General features: G+C 37.0%; 1 protein-coding gene across 1 annotated transcript in view; it reads right to left on the reverse strand.

The window, feature by feature from the left end:
• Positions 1-17,207, reverse strand: part of STK3 (serine/threonine kinase 3) — a 137,335-nt gene that overhangs the window by 94,429 nt on the left and 25,699 nt on the right. The window contains exons 5-6 of the mRNA XM_035319759.1: positions 15,098-15,262; positions 14,520-14,687 (exon numbers count right to left, since the gene is read on the reverse strand). Of these exons, the coding sequence (XP_035175650.1) occupies positions 14,520-14,687; positions 15,098-15,262 (333 nt within the window). The remainder of the gene's footprint in view (positions 1-14,519; positions 14,688-15,097; positions 15,263-17,207) is intronic.

Genomic DNA, 17,207 nt, shown 5'->3' on the forward strand with positions numbered 1-17,207 from the left:
TCGAATGGTTATTTGAACCCAGTAATCACACAATTCTTTCAAATTCTTATCACATTACCAATATTTTATTGGAAACAGATGTTAGCAGCACAACTTACTCAGAATTATTGAACAACTTTTCTTTCACTTTCATAACAAATTAGGCAATGCTTAGTTGATGCATCTGAAAAAAGTTACAGAATCACAAGCCCTAAGGCCAAGGACTGGGTGTCATAATTTAAACCATCACCAATTGAAATGCAAAGGCATAAGAACCATAACATATTACTTAGTAGAACAAATTTCTCTCACAGATGATGATCTTGATTTCTGAATAAATTCTGAAATCTGAACAGCAACCAAAAGCTAATACTTTAATGTCAAAAGCCTAGAAGAATTCTTACGAACTTAACAGAAAGTTCACTGTATCTTTACAAATAAGCACAGAAAAAAGTACAGAAACAGAACCATTTGTTTTTCTTTGGCAGAATCAACCTTGGGGTGTGGAAGGGAAACACTACCAAATATTTTGATTCTGAGAAGCATCCGCAAATACACAGAATCCTCCTACTCATAGATAAAATAGAAAGATATAATTAAAACCACAAGAAAATATGTATGTATTTAACACTGAGATGCACCACTGTCATTTCAGGACAAAACTGCAATAATCCAGCTTACACCAGAGTTATCTCTGATGGACACAAGAAAATCTATAGCATTATCTGCTTACTCACAGGTAACACCCAGTACAAGTTAACACCTTGTTTCTTTGCAAGTAAAATCTATTTATTAACCAATTAGTCTGAATTTAAATATTCAGAAAGAATAACAGTTACAAAGTTAGTTTTGTCTTAGCACCTCTAAAGTTGCTCTGCAAGGCCATTTATAAAAACGTAATTGTCAAAGGAAACCAAAGAAGGTAGAGACTTCTGTCAGTCACCAAAATCCAGGAGCGTCAAGTCACTGATTTTTGTAGCACACACCTTTTGATCAAAGTAATGGTATAAAAGGAAAAGAAAAAAGAGAAAGGTTACTTTGCAATTGATAATTGTTATCTGTGTTACAAACCTAATTATGGCATTCCCTGCAAACCCTTTTCTTCCATTAAATGTTAACTTCATAATAAAGAACAAGTTCCATTAAGATCTGAAAGAAAACTGAGCCAATCATGTTTTTATTGTCTGCATACAGGTAGGTAATCATGGTAACACACTAACTGGACTATCAAGTAGCAGTGGTGGAAAACAAATGCACCCAGTACATACAGTAGCACCTGAAGTATAAGCATGATCGTTAATGACTTATGAAAATGAACATCATACCCAACTGACTTAATCCATAATAAAAAGAAAATAACAAAGCTCAAGAACTAGTGTACAAAAAAAAAGCCAATGAGTGAAAGTAGCCCCAAAAAGCCAAAATGGTTTAGAACAACATTATGTGTGTAAGGATTGTCAAAGAGGTAACATGAGAAGCAGAAAGTCCTAGTGATTCTTTTAAAAATAATAATGACAAATAACAATCTTTCTGAAGTTAACACCACAGTTCAAGCACTATTATTAGGAAGTGTAATTTTACCACTTTTCTGGAGCTGTATTAAAAGCTTAATATTTACAAAGAAGGAGGTAATAAAGAAAAGGAAACAAAAACAAAGGACAATTTTCATGAAAACTTTCTTTCCCGTGCATCTGTATGTAGCCTAATGTTGAATGTATCCCCAGGGGTACCAAATACTTGTTTACTTTTATCAAATACAAGGAAATTTATTTGTATGATACTATATTTGCTAAATACAGAGCAAGCCTAACAGGAGGTCAAATAGGCTTCTTTAAGTCACCTGTCAGCCACTGATGTAGAAGCAAAGATCCCAATACACCAGCAAAACAACACACTTTCAAGAAGTGCATCACTCAGAAGCAGACACAGTTTGGTGGCAAACAGGACACGTGTACCTGCAGCATGTTTTAGGGTCACAGACAATACAGGACAAACCCAACAACAACGTGCAACAGCCTGCTTTGACCCTCTCTTGCATAAATCAAATGTGCAAATGTGCAAAAGCAGGCCTGATGAGAGAACAGCTTTTGTGAGCAGTGAAAGATGTTAAGTCATTTAAACATCATGCATGATTCAGAAATAAAGGGTAAAATTAACTCCACTCTTGTAGTCTATGTTTAATCTCCTCCTCCTTTCTTTGATAGGGCAAAGAACACCAAAGGCTTTTGGTCAAAATGATCAATGCCAATCAAAAGAGAAATCAGAGCACTTCTTCCCCAACTTTTTATTTTTTTTTCCACCTAATTCTTTGAATACAATAAATTCCAGCAAGTAACCTTTCCATTCTTTTGGGAGCCATCACTAGTGAGAGTGTAAGTACACGAAACATGCACAAACAACTGTCTATATTGAGTATCCCTGGCAATATTTTAAAATAATAATCTGTAAATCTAGAAATATTTCAGGACAGAAAGACAGGGTGCCTCTGTGGGAGCAGTTGCTCCACAAAATCTCTACCTGCTGACCTTTATGCCCATGTACACTAGAGTAAGTTTGTTCCTCCAGAAAGCTTTATTTTTCAGCCAGTATCACCTCCATTAAACAATTGCTATGCTCTTCAAAAGCAGCCGTGTCAGCACACCTGAAGTGATACAGTTTTGCTGATGCAACAGCTTCTTACCCCTGAAAAGGGAGGCGACTTCTCCCATGTTTCCAAGTCCTGCCCTTCTCTGACTGAATTAAACAGAAGCAACTCATTTGGTAAGAAAATTGCCACCATCTCAAAAAAGTTTGCTATCAAAATCAGAAGTTTACATCAGCGCAGTGATGATAACAGAAAAGTTGGTGAGCTATGACAAGCACGAGAGATCATAAAACAGCAGGTGCAAAAATCCTGACACATCTTAGTGCTCTCCTTTCCATGACAGCTAGCCAAGTTAATTACATCTTACACTTCAAGTTGGAAGCAAAAGGTAGCAAAGGGTTAGAGTGATTATTTTCTCAGCTAGCATTGAGAAAGTTTTTGAGATTTCTTTTGCTAAGCTTTGAAAGTATTTAAGATTTTTCTCTATACAGTTCAAACTCTGAAAAATTGTCTTAAGTTAAAGCCGAGCTTTCATTTTGTTCAAGTCATCCAAAGAATCCTGGATGACAAAGGTCGCAGCTGAGGGTGTGACTGTGCTATTTCGGTATAGCTAGAGCAGATGGGGACACGTTGTGGCAGTATCAATCTTCTGCATTCATCAGGGAAGTCTGGCCAGGTCCACTGGCCAGCTCCCCCATCCTGCCAGTTCTACCACGATCATCGCTGTTGTCACACACACTAGATAAAACATATCTAGCACAGACAGGTTTGTCCATATTAGTCACACTTGCACAGCTTCACCACATTACAGGCATGTTGATCCAGGTGAGTTTTAGCAAGGCTCGTTTCAGATGACACCAAAGCAGTTTTCAGAATCCTACTGCCAGATCATAAATACTGCAACAGAATACTCTCCCCCCTCCAGGCACGTTACTAAAAAACAGAAATTTCATAGGTTTAGCTCTGAATCAGCTATCATTATGCTGAACTAAACGTTCACCTACCCTCGGATGACAAAGTCAACAAGCTAGTCCTAGCAGCATGAGGAAATCCAGTACTAAAGTCATCAACTACATCCCAAGACGGCAGGTTGTTGCTTGTTTTTTGTTTATTTACATGGAGAGAGGTAAACAAGTAAATGAACTCAGGTGCAGCATACGACCACAGAGGTGGAGCAAGGCACATTCTGCTCCAAGAGAACAGGTAGCCGAGCACCCATCCGTGTTTCATCACCCATCCAAGCAGTCATGCCCTTTGCTTTTGGTCTGTCCCACTGTTCATCCAGGGGTACCGCACTAAGGCCCTTCTCTAGCCCCATCACCTTATTGTAGGATTTCCAATCTAGCAAGAACTCAACCTGGCATCACATCCAGGTGCTCCATTCTCACCATTTTGTTCAAACTGAAGTCTAAGGATACTTAACAATTCACACAAATAAGAGAAGGACCAAGTCTTGAGAAACTTTGCATTGCTTTCTCTACAGGATTCAGTGTAGAGCAGCACTGTATTCAATAAAGCTGTTTCTTTTTTCTTTAATTAGAAAATTGCACATGCTCATTTTCACCCCCCAAAAAATTAGCATTTACTCTTTCTGAATATCAAAAAGAAAGTTTACTTGTGATATTCAGAGAAACACATTTGTGTAAACAAAAGCAAGATAGAGTTAACATTCCACCTTCACCTGACGTAAAATTAAAGCATTCAAAGTGCTCACTCGGTTGCTCAAACTTTTCTCCAAAAGTGAAAGGACAATACAGGCAAAGCTCACTTGTGTCTGCACGTATCTGTCCAATGCCCTCTGTCCCCAGGCCATGGTTCACCATTACGACATTCCTTAAGGAGTCATCTGTTTTAACAGGAAGGGTATTTCAACACATGCATGTTAGTTTCCCCATAAATCTTGGGCTTGCTACCATATGAGGCTCCAATAATGCAACTACTCATAGCACACATGGAAAAAAAAGCAGCAGAGAGAATACTGGGCTTCCGCCTTTATTGCCAACACTACGGTCATGGTTCCAGCACTCCCCAGGTACTGGGAAATACTGCAAGGGCCAACACATGTTCCCTAGAATGCCTTCAGAGTTCATCCCCACCAAAATACTCTTTTCTCATATCTGATCACTTCATAAACTATTCTAAACTTCTAGGGAAGAATGAAAAACACCACACACCTGACACTTGCTAGACTCTCACATGTTCCAGAATTCTCACTAAATGAGAACTTGTCTTGATAGTTCTGATTTGCTCCATGAGAACACACCAGGACAGCACGGAGTGCAGGCACATGCTTGGCACAGGAGGCTTTTGTTAGCAGAGCTCTTCAGGTAGGCACGCGATAAGCAATGCTTCCAAGAGTTAATCCAGTTTTGCTTTTCTAAAACACGGCCCAACGCATAAAACCCGTAACACATGAAGATATGTATGGCATTCCAAACACCTCAAACAATCTTCACAATCAGTGTGAATTCTCAGACACGGTAAAGAGGCACAGAAGAAAGCAGAAATCTGGAGGTAACGTTTGTGTTGGCTTTCTTTCTTTCCCAGGGGAACATCAATAACGGAGAACTCACATCTGGAATAAGAACTTGGATCCATATAGTTTTGAAAACAGATCATGCTAGCTAACAAATGCAAACTTTTATTCTACTTCTGCAGGTAGACAACGCTGCTTTCTGCCATGGGATATTATTGAAAGTATTTCCTATACATTCTCTTATGGCATTTTTAAAATAACCTATAAAAACTGAAATTGATACAGAAAATTCTCATACAAAAATCACAAGTTGCATCCCCCAGTCATGGGAGTCAGTTCACAGACCGCTGACTGCATGTTAGAGCTCTGTTTAAATATTTAGTCAGTAAAATAAAAGGCTGAAATGAAAAAGACAGGCTGGTTTCATTCTTCTCTAAAACCAGGGTGGTCTACGGGCAATTTTTGATACCACTGGTGTTGCCAGGGAAACAAAATGAAAACAGGTGCCATCAAATACAAATTAAAGATTTAGTTCTATTTTAAACCACCTTAAAACAAAGTTTCCATAAACTTTTTAACTGATACTACTACAAATTTGACAATACTTTATAACAAGAAAAGGATTATAAGTTGTCTTTAGACCATCAAGTTTTAACTGAAACAAATTTAGTTTGATTGGCAACCTTTCCTTTTAAATAAATTTCTTCCATTTATTATGCATCATCCTCTTTAAAAGTGACTGAGTGTACATTTTAAGGCAATATAATACCAAGACAGAAACTGGGTACATACAGTCTTAATAAGCTTTATCAATTCCAAATTTTACCTTCCTTTCAATTGCAGCAATTTTTAAGATATATTTTTTTTTAAACTAAGTAAACAGTCAGTATAAATTTAAAGCACACACACGCAAAAAAAAAAATCTTACGGTGAGTAGCAATAGGAGCCTAATATTTTCCTCCTAATCTGATTGCGGTTTTCTGCCACGATTCAAAATCAAATATCCCTCTAACCAAAACCCAAGTAAATACACTTCTGCTTTTAAAAAGTGTAATAATGTATTAAGACTTGAGCTATACACTAGTCAAGTCTCCTTGAAGAGGACTTTATGTCTACCAACTATACAGAGAGAAAACATTGAAGTTTAAGAAAAAAATGAACAGATTCACTTGAACAAAGAAGCTTGATTCAAGCCACCAATTATTTATTTATTTATTTATTTAAGATTTACCGAGTTCTTTTTTGGCTTAACAAGGCACTAGTCACGTACAAAAATCCAAGTGAACCTATTTCAATTAAAAGCAATGCACACATTCCCTCTTCTATAAAGCTAGCTGCCAGACCTCTGAATAAAAAAAAAAAATCACCTTTTATATTTTGGGTTTATCATGGAACTTGAAAGATGCTAGATATCAAAAAAAAATGATGCATGTGTATGCATCATGTATGCATATGTAAGGACATGTATATATGCATTTGTGTGTGTATATATGTGCATATATATACCACTTCACTTGAAGTTTTGAAATCCATGCTGTATTTTACAATATCCTGAAGGGTATTGTAGAATTTTTAGTAAAAGGAGTTGTCATAAATCTGTGCATAAACACCTTGCTGAATATTTTTCCAAGCCCATTGTACAAGTTAAAATTAACTGAACAAACTCAGCATACAATTCTGTGTACAAATGATGGAAAGGCTTATTCAAGCAAGAATGCTGTAATGTTAATTAATAAACAAGTCTTGTAACATACAACTTGTGATTCTAGTTTCAGTGCATCTTGATGATTTACTACTGGCTGTCTATTTCAAATAAAATTTTCTTGAGATCATCAAGTTGCAGAATAGTTTTGCTTTGCACTTTGATCTATGTTTACAGTTTTCCTAACATCACAAATGAGCAGATTTACAGTGATTTAAAACTTCTGAATGAGCTTTTTGGTGGAGGGTTTTGTTTTTGTTTGTTTGTTTGTTTCCAACATTCCTCCAGGGAGAAAGAGGCCAGCTCAGTAGTAGAGAACAACATTAACCCACGCTGTGCTAGGTTGGTTCGCTGAACATATTCCTGGCTTTAACCACAAGAACATGTCAATCAAAAAACTTTTACCAATGCTTACAGATGTGCACTGGATGCAATGCTCACTGAACTCATCAAGAACCCTTCCACTTATTTCATGGCTTCATTCAGCCCCCATTTAGTGTTCCAGTGTCTTTGGAAAACAATATTGCCAGGTCAAACATTTCCCTGTTAAAGTACCTTGCAAATAAATGGGTAGTATCATGGTATGGTCCTTTTTTCAGATTAGCACTTCTAAGAATTTGAATCATACACAAAAGATACACAGCATTACATGAAACTAACCAACATCAAACTTCCCTTGCAGTTATTTTAGTTAAAGTTTCAAGTTAACTCACTTGTGTGTAATTATGAAATTACTGTACTGATCCTCCGCTTACTTTCAAAGTGATTAATCAAAGTCAGAGAAAACCAACCATCAACTCAAATATGTTTCAAATTTCCTATTCAGGGGTAAGTCTAAAAAGATGAACCAATTTAATTTTAATTAAATCCTCATTTAGAAGCATGAAATAAATGTTTTCTATTTAATTCAAATTAAACTCCAGTTCCAGTCCAAATTTCAAATATTCTCAATTTCTGCTACTTTATTACACATGACAGATTAACATTTCCTTTTTGTGCACAGATGCAACCAACAAAGCTGGTATCATAAAAAAATAAAGAATATATAATTTTAACAGTGATAAACTTATTTATCCTGTGCCAAATAATTCTACTGATTTGAAAGTGCAAGCAATGCTTGGCATATAGGAACCTTCATTAAAGTTCTATGCTAGATATGCCAAAAAGTGGGAAGAAATTCTATTTCTTTATCACAAGAAACCGGCCTACACCATGGGCGTACTGTCTGGGTTGACCTCCTCACTCATCAGGACACTCCAGTAGTCTCCTCCTCTACATTCAGCCCACGGCAGAGTTGGTAACAAGCAAGTAAGCAAATTAAATCCTTTCAAAATCTGCTTCCTCCATGCATCCTGCAGGCATTCAATATTCAAAAAAAAAAAAAAGTCATACTTCCTTGGAATTCAACTCTGAAAGAAGAAAGCTGTGAACAAAAAAGAAATCAAGATACAAATCCTTGTTCAGTGATGGTATTAGTGTAGGTGCAACTGGTTTGAGCCACAGAACACTACCACTGCCTTAAAAGAAAATTGCTGCATATCCTGTTACTATATAGAATTGCATTTCCCATGGTGATTATGTGGGAAACAACTCCTTTGACGCTGGACAAAAAAATGATATAAAGAACATTATTTTATGTTAGACAGTACCAACTGTGCTCATTTTGTTCTCAAACGAAATTATTCCACCTGTTTGAAACTGGGGCCCTATTTTGCCCCATAGGGGCAAATAGATCATGAAACAACATTCGCCTTCAGCCACATGCTTGCCTAAGGCCCCCTAGAAGTTTACGTCATGAAGTTCATCTTTAAATACGGTTGCTGTGGTACTGCTGGAAGAGCAGATGAGCTGGAAAGGAGGGAGGCCTTGCAGAGGGCTCATCTACCCTTCAGAAGTCTAGAAATCAGTCTCATTTTATTGATAAGTCCCACTAGAAAAGTCCAAGAGGACAGGTAAGATGTGCTACAAAGCAGTAAGAGAAGCTCTATGGCCTGTAGCTACTTCCCATTCTATCAGAAGGAGGAAGAGTACTCTTTCCTTCCCCTCAGACCATCCCCACATTCACAAAGTGAATGAAAGCAAGAGCAGCAAAAATAACATGGCAGCACTGCAACTACAGCTGCAGCTCCCAAGTATGTGGATGACCTTTAGTGTACTTATATATATATATACACACACACACGAATTTCCCTAAATAACTCTCACATTTTAATCATAGAATATTTAGAACTGTACAGGTCAGACTCCAGTTCTGCAACTACTTTAAGTCAACCTCAGCAGAAACTTGGTTGATCCCCCAAAAGGGATGATTCTACTACCAGGTCTAAGTACACAGCTTTGTCCTCCAACCCTGTCCTATAGCACCATGTATCAGTAAAAACTAATTCTTGTTTTTAGCCAGTTTCTGGATGGCTTGGTTTTCTGAAGCAGTTTATCATGTGGCTGCCTAAATGCTCATTGCAACAGAAACGGCAGGAAAAAAGCCCCTCTGAAGCTTTAAGGTCAATTTAAAGCAAATAAAAACCCTACATCAAGCTCAGAGACACCTAAAGGTCTCCCAACAGCTCTTTAGGAAACCTGAAGCAAGATACAGGCTTCTCAAATTCTAGTCTTCTGCTTCAACTGTATCACGTCTCAGAATTAGGTCACCACCTATTAGCGTATCTAATGTATTAGCGTATCTAATCATACAGTGCATCACCATTTAGTATTTAAGAATCTAGAATTAAAATGGCAGTGTTGGACAGCACACTAAAATCCTGTCTTGAGGAATCACATATTAAAGAAATTGACAAGACACAATGAAAGATCCAGTTAAAAAATGGATGCCAGCTGTGTTGTTTTTTTTTTGTTCCTTTAACTGCATGCATTAATATAACCCTATCATTAACAGAACTGGATGTGTTAGGTTCTCACATGCTTTTTTCCAAGACTTATGATTTAACTATTTTAAAATAATCCTAGTGCTTCTAGTCACTTTAAAGCATTGTTGCCTACAGTTAAATAACTTATCATAACACAGAATCCATAACAAATTCTGAAGAATTACGACGTCCCTGAGGAATCCCACTCAGTGAGTCCTACCACAACTCACTGTCTTCTTCCACAAGATTTTGAACAGGTAGTAAAGTAATAAACAGTAATATACAATCAACAATCCGTATTTAAATCTCTTTAAATATTAACTCGCTCTATCTAGAAACAGCAGTCAAGATCTCAAGTTACAAATTAACAAGTGCCTCATAGAGAGTTTTTTAAAGGGGAATGACTTTTGGAAGTTACCTCAAACTCTTTTCTAAAGATAAGCAGAAGTACTAAAATAAGAAAATAGTATAATATACTTTTATAATGCTGCTCTAAATTGAAAGCAGTAACGCTAATGTGACCTCTCAAATAAAACAGAAACTGATGAGACAATTTCATCTGTTGGAGAACAAGGGGAAAACATAAGCATTCCTCCATCCTCCTATAGAAAGTCACCTGACAATGCCAAAGGGTTTTGTTTTGTTTTTCTCCCACCATTCTCAACTTCTGGCATAAAAAAAATATGTAGAGGAAGCCATTTACTCAATGATTGAAAACCGGTCTAAATCAGACAGTGATGCTCAACAGGACACCTTCCTTGGTTCTTGCAGCTTTACACAGCAATAATTCTCACTTCAATCTCCACTTTTAATGCAATATGCTGAGAATAAATAACTGGGAAATGGTAGATTGTTATAAGATACATCAGGCATAAAAGGTTATTACAAACAGATTAGTCCAGGGTGGAAATGACACAGGCTAAGCAGGAGGCATGGATAATCTGGGTAAGTGCCATGGAAAAATAAATATCATGATTGGACTTAAAGCAAATGGAAGCAGTTCAAATTGCCTTCCTCCAATTCACTGTAGAACATGTGATGCCCACATGGTCCATTTCCAACAAACCTCACCAGAAAGAAACAAAGGCCAATACTGTGAAGTGTTGAAAAACACATCTACCACCAGCTTCTTCCATACTGCAGCAACATGAATTATTGCAGCTGCCTGATAAGCATGAAAGAATTCTTTTTTTTTTGAGCTACCAGCATTTATCTGAAACGCTCCATCCTGTCAGTAAGTGTTGACCTGGCAAAGAAGAGCAAGTTTTATGAAATACAGGCTGCAGTTTTACAGTCGGCCTACAAGGCCCAGCGCATAGCTGTGGCCAGAAGTAGTAACTCCACTCAAACCACTTCCCCCGTCCATCTACGTGCTCCTTCAGCTTCTCTTGCTCAGCTCCAGCAGGTTTCTGTCATGTTAGCTTCCCAGAAGATCAGTTCTTCTGCCCAACTCCATGTGAGGCCACAAAAATGTCAGTGTTTGCTTACCAGAAAGGTCAGCAGGAGCTCCTGGCTAGGGACAGACATCTTTATAATCTGAAGCCCACGCTTTAATGGGCTTAAATTGATAATGAAATTCACAGCCTCATGGCAGTAAGTGACCATTGCATTACTATACTGAAGATACATAAGGTAAGGGTGGTCCTAGACAATGGGCCTCAAAAGCTGCCATTCTTGAGGTGCAAGATGAGCTTTATGGCAAAGTTAGTCTACTTCTTAACAAAGACAAGTGTCAGCAGCAGGCAGATTGTGATCAAATAAAAACACTGCAGCTCAAACAATCTTCCACCGAAGACAACTCATTTACACAGCAAATTTGGTATTACAGCTTGATTAGCAAACACTGAAGATATATTGAAAGCACATTACCGACTTCCACCAAAACGCATAATCAGAACTACTGTGGAAAAATAAGGCTAACCTTTGTCTTTCCACCAAAAAAAAGAAAAGAGAGGCCTTTAGAAACAAACGGACATTAAAGACAGATATTGCAGGAAGATGAGAGACTACACAAAGCGGTTAATGGTTTGAATTAAATTCAGACAGCAGTAGGGGAAATATTTTATCGGAACAGCCAGCACACATGCTGCAGTCCATAGGAAACACAGGAGCACAGCTGTTAAAGCCTCTCAGCGCAGGTTCAGAGTAGGAGCTCTACTCTGCTCTAGACCCACACAGAAGTCCCCTTTAATTAGCTTCACTATAATAAATTCAGAACTGCTCATCCCAGCAGAGGAATCAAAGACAGATGCATATACCATTACCCACATTAGCCCTGGTCATTGCACTGACGACTGCAATCAGACTTTTAGCCCTGTTAAATTATCTAGGTTTCAGTGTTGCTTTTTTTGTTTTGGTTTGTTTTTGACTCAACAGCAGATTCTCCCCTATTCCTAGCAACTGTATCACCATATTTTAGGGCAACCTTGACAAGGTCTGAATTTTTTCCCTATCTGAAAAACACTTTTTTCCCCCTCACTATCTGAAAACACTTATTTGAGGAAAATTCAGAGAAAACACAGAAGTTTCACTTTTTAACAAAGCATACCATTATTACAGCACCACCAGAAGCACAGAAAAGAACTCTGACATGAAATATGCGAGGCATTCTGTAATTCTTACATGAACAAAGCACTAGACTACCAGGCTTGCAAATGGTCTTGACCTTTGAGCCTCAAACCAAGTACAACAACAGCAGGTTATTTTGAACTCTGATTTGCCCCAGAAACAAGTGAAAATATCACTGATGACACTTATGCAGTTGAGTATACTAAGCCAAGAATACTTGAACAGAGAGGAACTGATTTTTTCCCCCACAGAGAATTCCATTTTGCACCCCCTGCTTCTCATTCTTTCCCAGCTGAAACCAGCGCAACTCTTCAGAGTAGCCAGAGTGTGGTTAAGCAGAGGAAGCTACGCTTGTTTGCGTGGAATCTGCTATTTCCTCTCTGCCAAAACACTTGTTTAAAGAAGTCATGTAATATTTCTATTAAGCTGTAAGTGCAGTTGACAAGGAAATGGCCTACTGGCAGAGCATTACCTTTGTGGCAGTGCCAACCAGCCTACAGCAAAATAGCGCACATGGTAATTTCAACATGCATTCCCAAGTAACAAAATTGTGCCTTACATAAATACCACAGAACTCCAACAACATCTAGAAAAAGCAATGAAAATTTGCCCAAGCTTTCATGCTTGCCTATATCGATTCTGTGTCATAACTAAAACAAAGTAGGAAAGCATCTACATATGTCCAAATGTCCTGTGAAGCTATATCATATGACACTGGGAAAACTATTGCAACTTAAATCTGTGTATTTCTTGTTAACCACTGTAACAACTCACTAATAAAAATTAAGAAAAACTCTAAGTATCAAATACATAAAAGACTACTAACTGCATACAAGCCCTTAAAAGCCATAACGTAATTTATTAACAAGAACACATGTTCTATGTAATCCAGAATTGTTGTGTTAAATTACTTTGGCCTTTGATAGCATTCATTTGATTAAAAGAATTAAACAGATTCACAAGCCTTCAAACTCAAACAGCGACCTTTGATTTATAAGCAGCTATTGTCATGCTTATAAAATCCTCACTGATAATGTAGTCCTCACCTTTCAACAGTTAGTGCAGCTACACACAGTTATGTCAAATGAACTCAGCTGTAATAAGCACAACTTCATTGAAAATACAAGCAAGAAAGCCACCATGATAAAATGCAACTAATTCATAATGAATTCAAATACTTTTCCCCAACATGTCAGTTCATCTGAATTAAATTCCCATTGAAATTGAAAACAAGCTACAGAGATACTTATCTTGTTCTTCTCAGATTTCATCTGAGTATTTTCAGTTTGGGCACTAATTTTAAAATAGTTAGCTACCCAGATAAAAAAAGCGGTGTAAGAAAAATACTAAGTTTTGCAGTTGGAAACATTACGTCATTTTGGAAACAAAACACTCATTAGCTTTAGCTGAGCTGCACACTGAAAAAAATTCAGGAAACATCTCAGGTCCAAAAAGCACAAACAAACAAAAACCAAGAACCCAACAGCAATAAATACACTTGAACTTGCAAATGTGCTACCTTACAGTAATCACATATGTACAGCACCTTCTCTTTGAAGACTGCTGGCATACTTATATTGTGATCCTGATATATATGACACATGAGCAAAAGAAAACTGAGTAAGATAATCTAATGTGTATATGATTTTTACAGCAAAACACAGATGAAAAATAATCTGTTTTTAACATAAAGTTCCTTTTTAGTACCAAATGGGTTTTAGGTGTAAACAATCCAAGAAATGATTATTTATTGATGCTCAGTGTAGTTATTCTAGTGTTCATTTCAAAAAAGAAAACAAAAGCATGACTAGCACTGGCAGCAATTATCCCTAGGCAAGCATTTTTCCCCATGACCTTCTCAGAGTAATTCCTTTATAAATGCTACTTCTCATAGAGTGACTAATTCTATTTACATTTTTATTTTGCAAAGAGTAAATTGGTTCAGCAACAGACTGTAAGAGCTAGGAAAAAAATAAAAGCTGCCAAAGGTTACTAACATCAGCCATGCTCACACACAGCAATCCTAAACACTCTTCTAGATGACCTTTAAGTCAAAACTCCCTTGGTTATAGAACTCTATGAAGTGCAGCTGTAGTCTGAAACAGGCTCTATCAGTTGCCTTAAGCCAATTCAGCACTTACTGTTCTAGTTCTCTCTCAAGTAGAGATAATAACACTCTGAAACCTTACAAATACATGTTAAGAAACAGACCGCAGTAAATAGGTAGCACCACAGTAAGTAGAAATCCCTACTCCTAAGTTTTGTCCATGAATGCACTGTTTTATGATTGCAGTATTAGTACTTTAAAAAATACAATTAGAAGTAAATGCTAGGGCATACACTTACCCTCATCGGATGAATATCAGCATATGGAGGCTTTCCTTCAGCCATTTCTATTGAAGTGATACCAAGGGACCAGATGTCTGCCACACAGTTATAGCCAATCTCCTGTATTACTTCTGGAGCCATCCAAAATGGAGTTCCTATAACAGTATTACGTTTTGCCATTGTATCCTGTAATTATATTATTTATGCAATTAAAACAGTGATGTTTATTTTCACAAATTTCTTTGATATTAATTCTATATTTAAAAGTTAAATTAGCCACCCCAAGGTCAAATGGTAATAACATCAATTAAGACCAAACAGATTCAGGCCACCAGCCTTTAGAAGCTAAACAGGTGACAATGATCGTAAACCTTTAACAAAACTTTAAAGCATGATCAGCAACCATTTGCAGTACAATGGGTTATAATAGTAAAAAAATAAATAAATAATAAAAATAAATAGCCTTCCAATACATGAAATACTCAACCACTAGTTTCTCTTCAGACGCAAAATTCAAGGCAGAGAAAAAGACGGAAGTATAAAATATGCTTAGGAGCACTAAAGCTTTTTTAAATCATATTTCCATGTGTACTTACTGTTAACTGGCCAGCTACACCAAAATCAGCTAATTTTGCATGCCCTTCAGTGTTAAGGAGGATGTTTCCAGCCTTGATATCTCTATGTATTTTTCTCATAAAGTGCAAATATTCAAGTCCTTTAAGAGTAGATTTCAGAATAGTTGCAATTTCATCTTCTGTTAGCTGCAAGAAAACAAAACCATTTTCATTTTCAGGTATATACATAGTTTCTATACATTTAGGCTATTTAAAATATGATAATTTCATAACGTTTATCACATGATGTATATGCCGTATTTTATAGACGGGAATATGCCCAACAGCATTTACAATTCAAAACTCTTTATCTAGTAACTTGATCCATGTAGCCAGACTCTTACATGGCTAGAATCTGATTTGAGCAAGCAAGCTGCAAAATTAGCAAAGGGGCTGACTGATACAGGTCAGACGGCAGAATATGCAATGTTCTCTTGCCTCTCGATCAAAAAATATTACTCTTTAGATGCTGCCATCCTTCATAAAAGGATCTGCTTTTGTTCATCAGCAATTCCTAACTCTGCATCACTTATTGGTTTCTTATTGCTAGCAATTTACGAATTAGAGAGGATGAATTGAGAGCTTCTCCACCAAGAACAAACAACAACAAAAAAAAGCAAGGGATAATGGTATATAGAAAATAGACAAATATATATAATATATATATATTTTCTTCACAAAGTATAAAACAGTCAACACAGATAGCTTGGTACTTACTATCTGTAGTGAGATAAGGTAGCATGCAGAAATAGAGGTAGTAATTGCTAGGAGGTTTGTCTGACTAACTAGTTTGCAGGATTCTACTGAAGCCTATCTTTTTAGAAGACGTTCATATGTTCTTTTTAAAGACTGGTCCTTTTATTTTACATGGAATATAAGTAAATGCTCATTTCTGAAGATAAACATTTCTCACTCTGCCTGTGCTCTGAACTGACACAAAGCTGCAGAACTACATCCACACAGATGTGCCCCTATAACCTTCCCAAAGACCTACTCAGCCCAGAAAAAGGGGCAACTAAGATGTCAGGGTACTTTTATGCTAGAAGGTGCCAGTAACTATTATCACCTGTTCCTTTGATCCATAGACAACTACAGAAAGGACTGAGAATGGATGCCAACCAGATGCTATGTGCTTTTTCTTCCACCATTTTTCTTTCTTGGTGCCAACTGATGCAGAGATGGAATGCTCCCTGAACTTTTGGATTCTTTTTAGAGTACCTGCATTATTCAACAATTGTTAGATGACATCCTCACAGGAAAAGATAATGGCTCTTCCATTTCAGCCACAAACACTGCATCCTTTAAAATATCTTCCAAGGACGTTAACTATTTTGCTGTCTATGCAAAGGTTTCCTGTTAGTTCCGAGTGTGTAGATAACCCACAAAAGCTACGCTGTGATATATTGTATTACTATTGCACTGCAAAATTGTATACCTGAACTAACACGAATTTTAATATAGCTAGATCTGGCCCTGAATAGATTTTATTCAATGATCCACATTTCAGTAGGCACAAGTACCACTATACGATGATAGGGTAACATATCAGCCCATGACTTTCAAAGTACTCACAGACCTAACTTCCGATCTCCAAAAAAGTGATTCCCTTACGTAACATTTACCAGTTTATAACACTAGAGTCTATGCTAAATGCTGAAATTTTAACAGGTTTCTTTGCATCATTAAGTAACAGCATGTCCTTCAACTACTTCTGAGGATTCAGGTGTGAGAATTGAAGTTCTTTGGGGTTTTAGTGCTGCTGAAGTCAGCAGTACAGCCAGCGTAGTTAAATTGGCACTCTTTCATATTGTCACAGTTGTTGTTTGTTTTTCAGTCAGGATGAATGGAAATGTATTCCCACGTTAGTCACGGTAGCAAGAAAGGACACAGCAAGACTGAATAGAAGTTGAAAAATGAAAATGAAAAACTGAAGAATAAGCCAAACAAACAAAAAATTGTCAGCAGGAATATTTATTGAACTCCATAACAGCATCACAAAGCAAGCACTAGGAACTCTTTTTGCTTGATTTCATTTTTTTTTCAAGCAGACTAGACAAACTTCAGTTTTAAAACTAAAAAAAATAAAATAAAA

The sequence above is a fragment of the Oxyura jamaicensis genome, chromosome 2 (genome assembly GCF_011077185.1).
Source record: "Oxyura jamaicensis isolate SHBP4307 breed ruddy duck chromosome 2, BPBGC_Ojam_1.0, whole genome shotgun sequence".
NCBI classification, from domain to species: Eukaryota; Metazoa; Chordata; class Aves; order Anseriformes; family Anatidae; genus Oxyura; species Oxyura jamaicensis.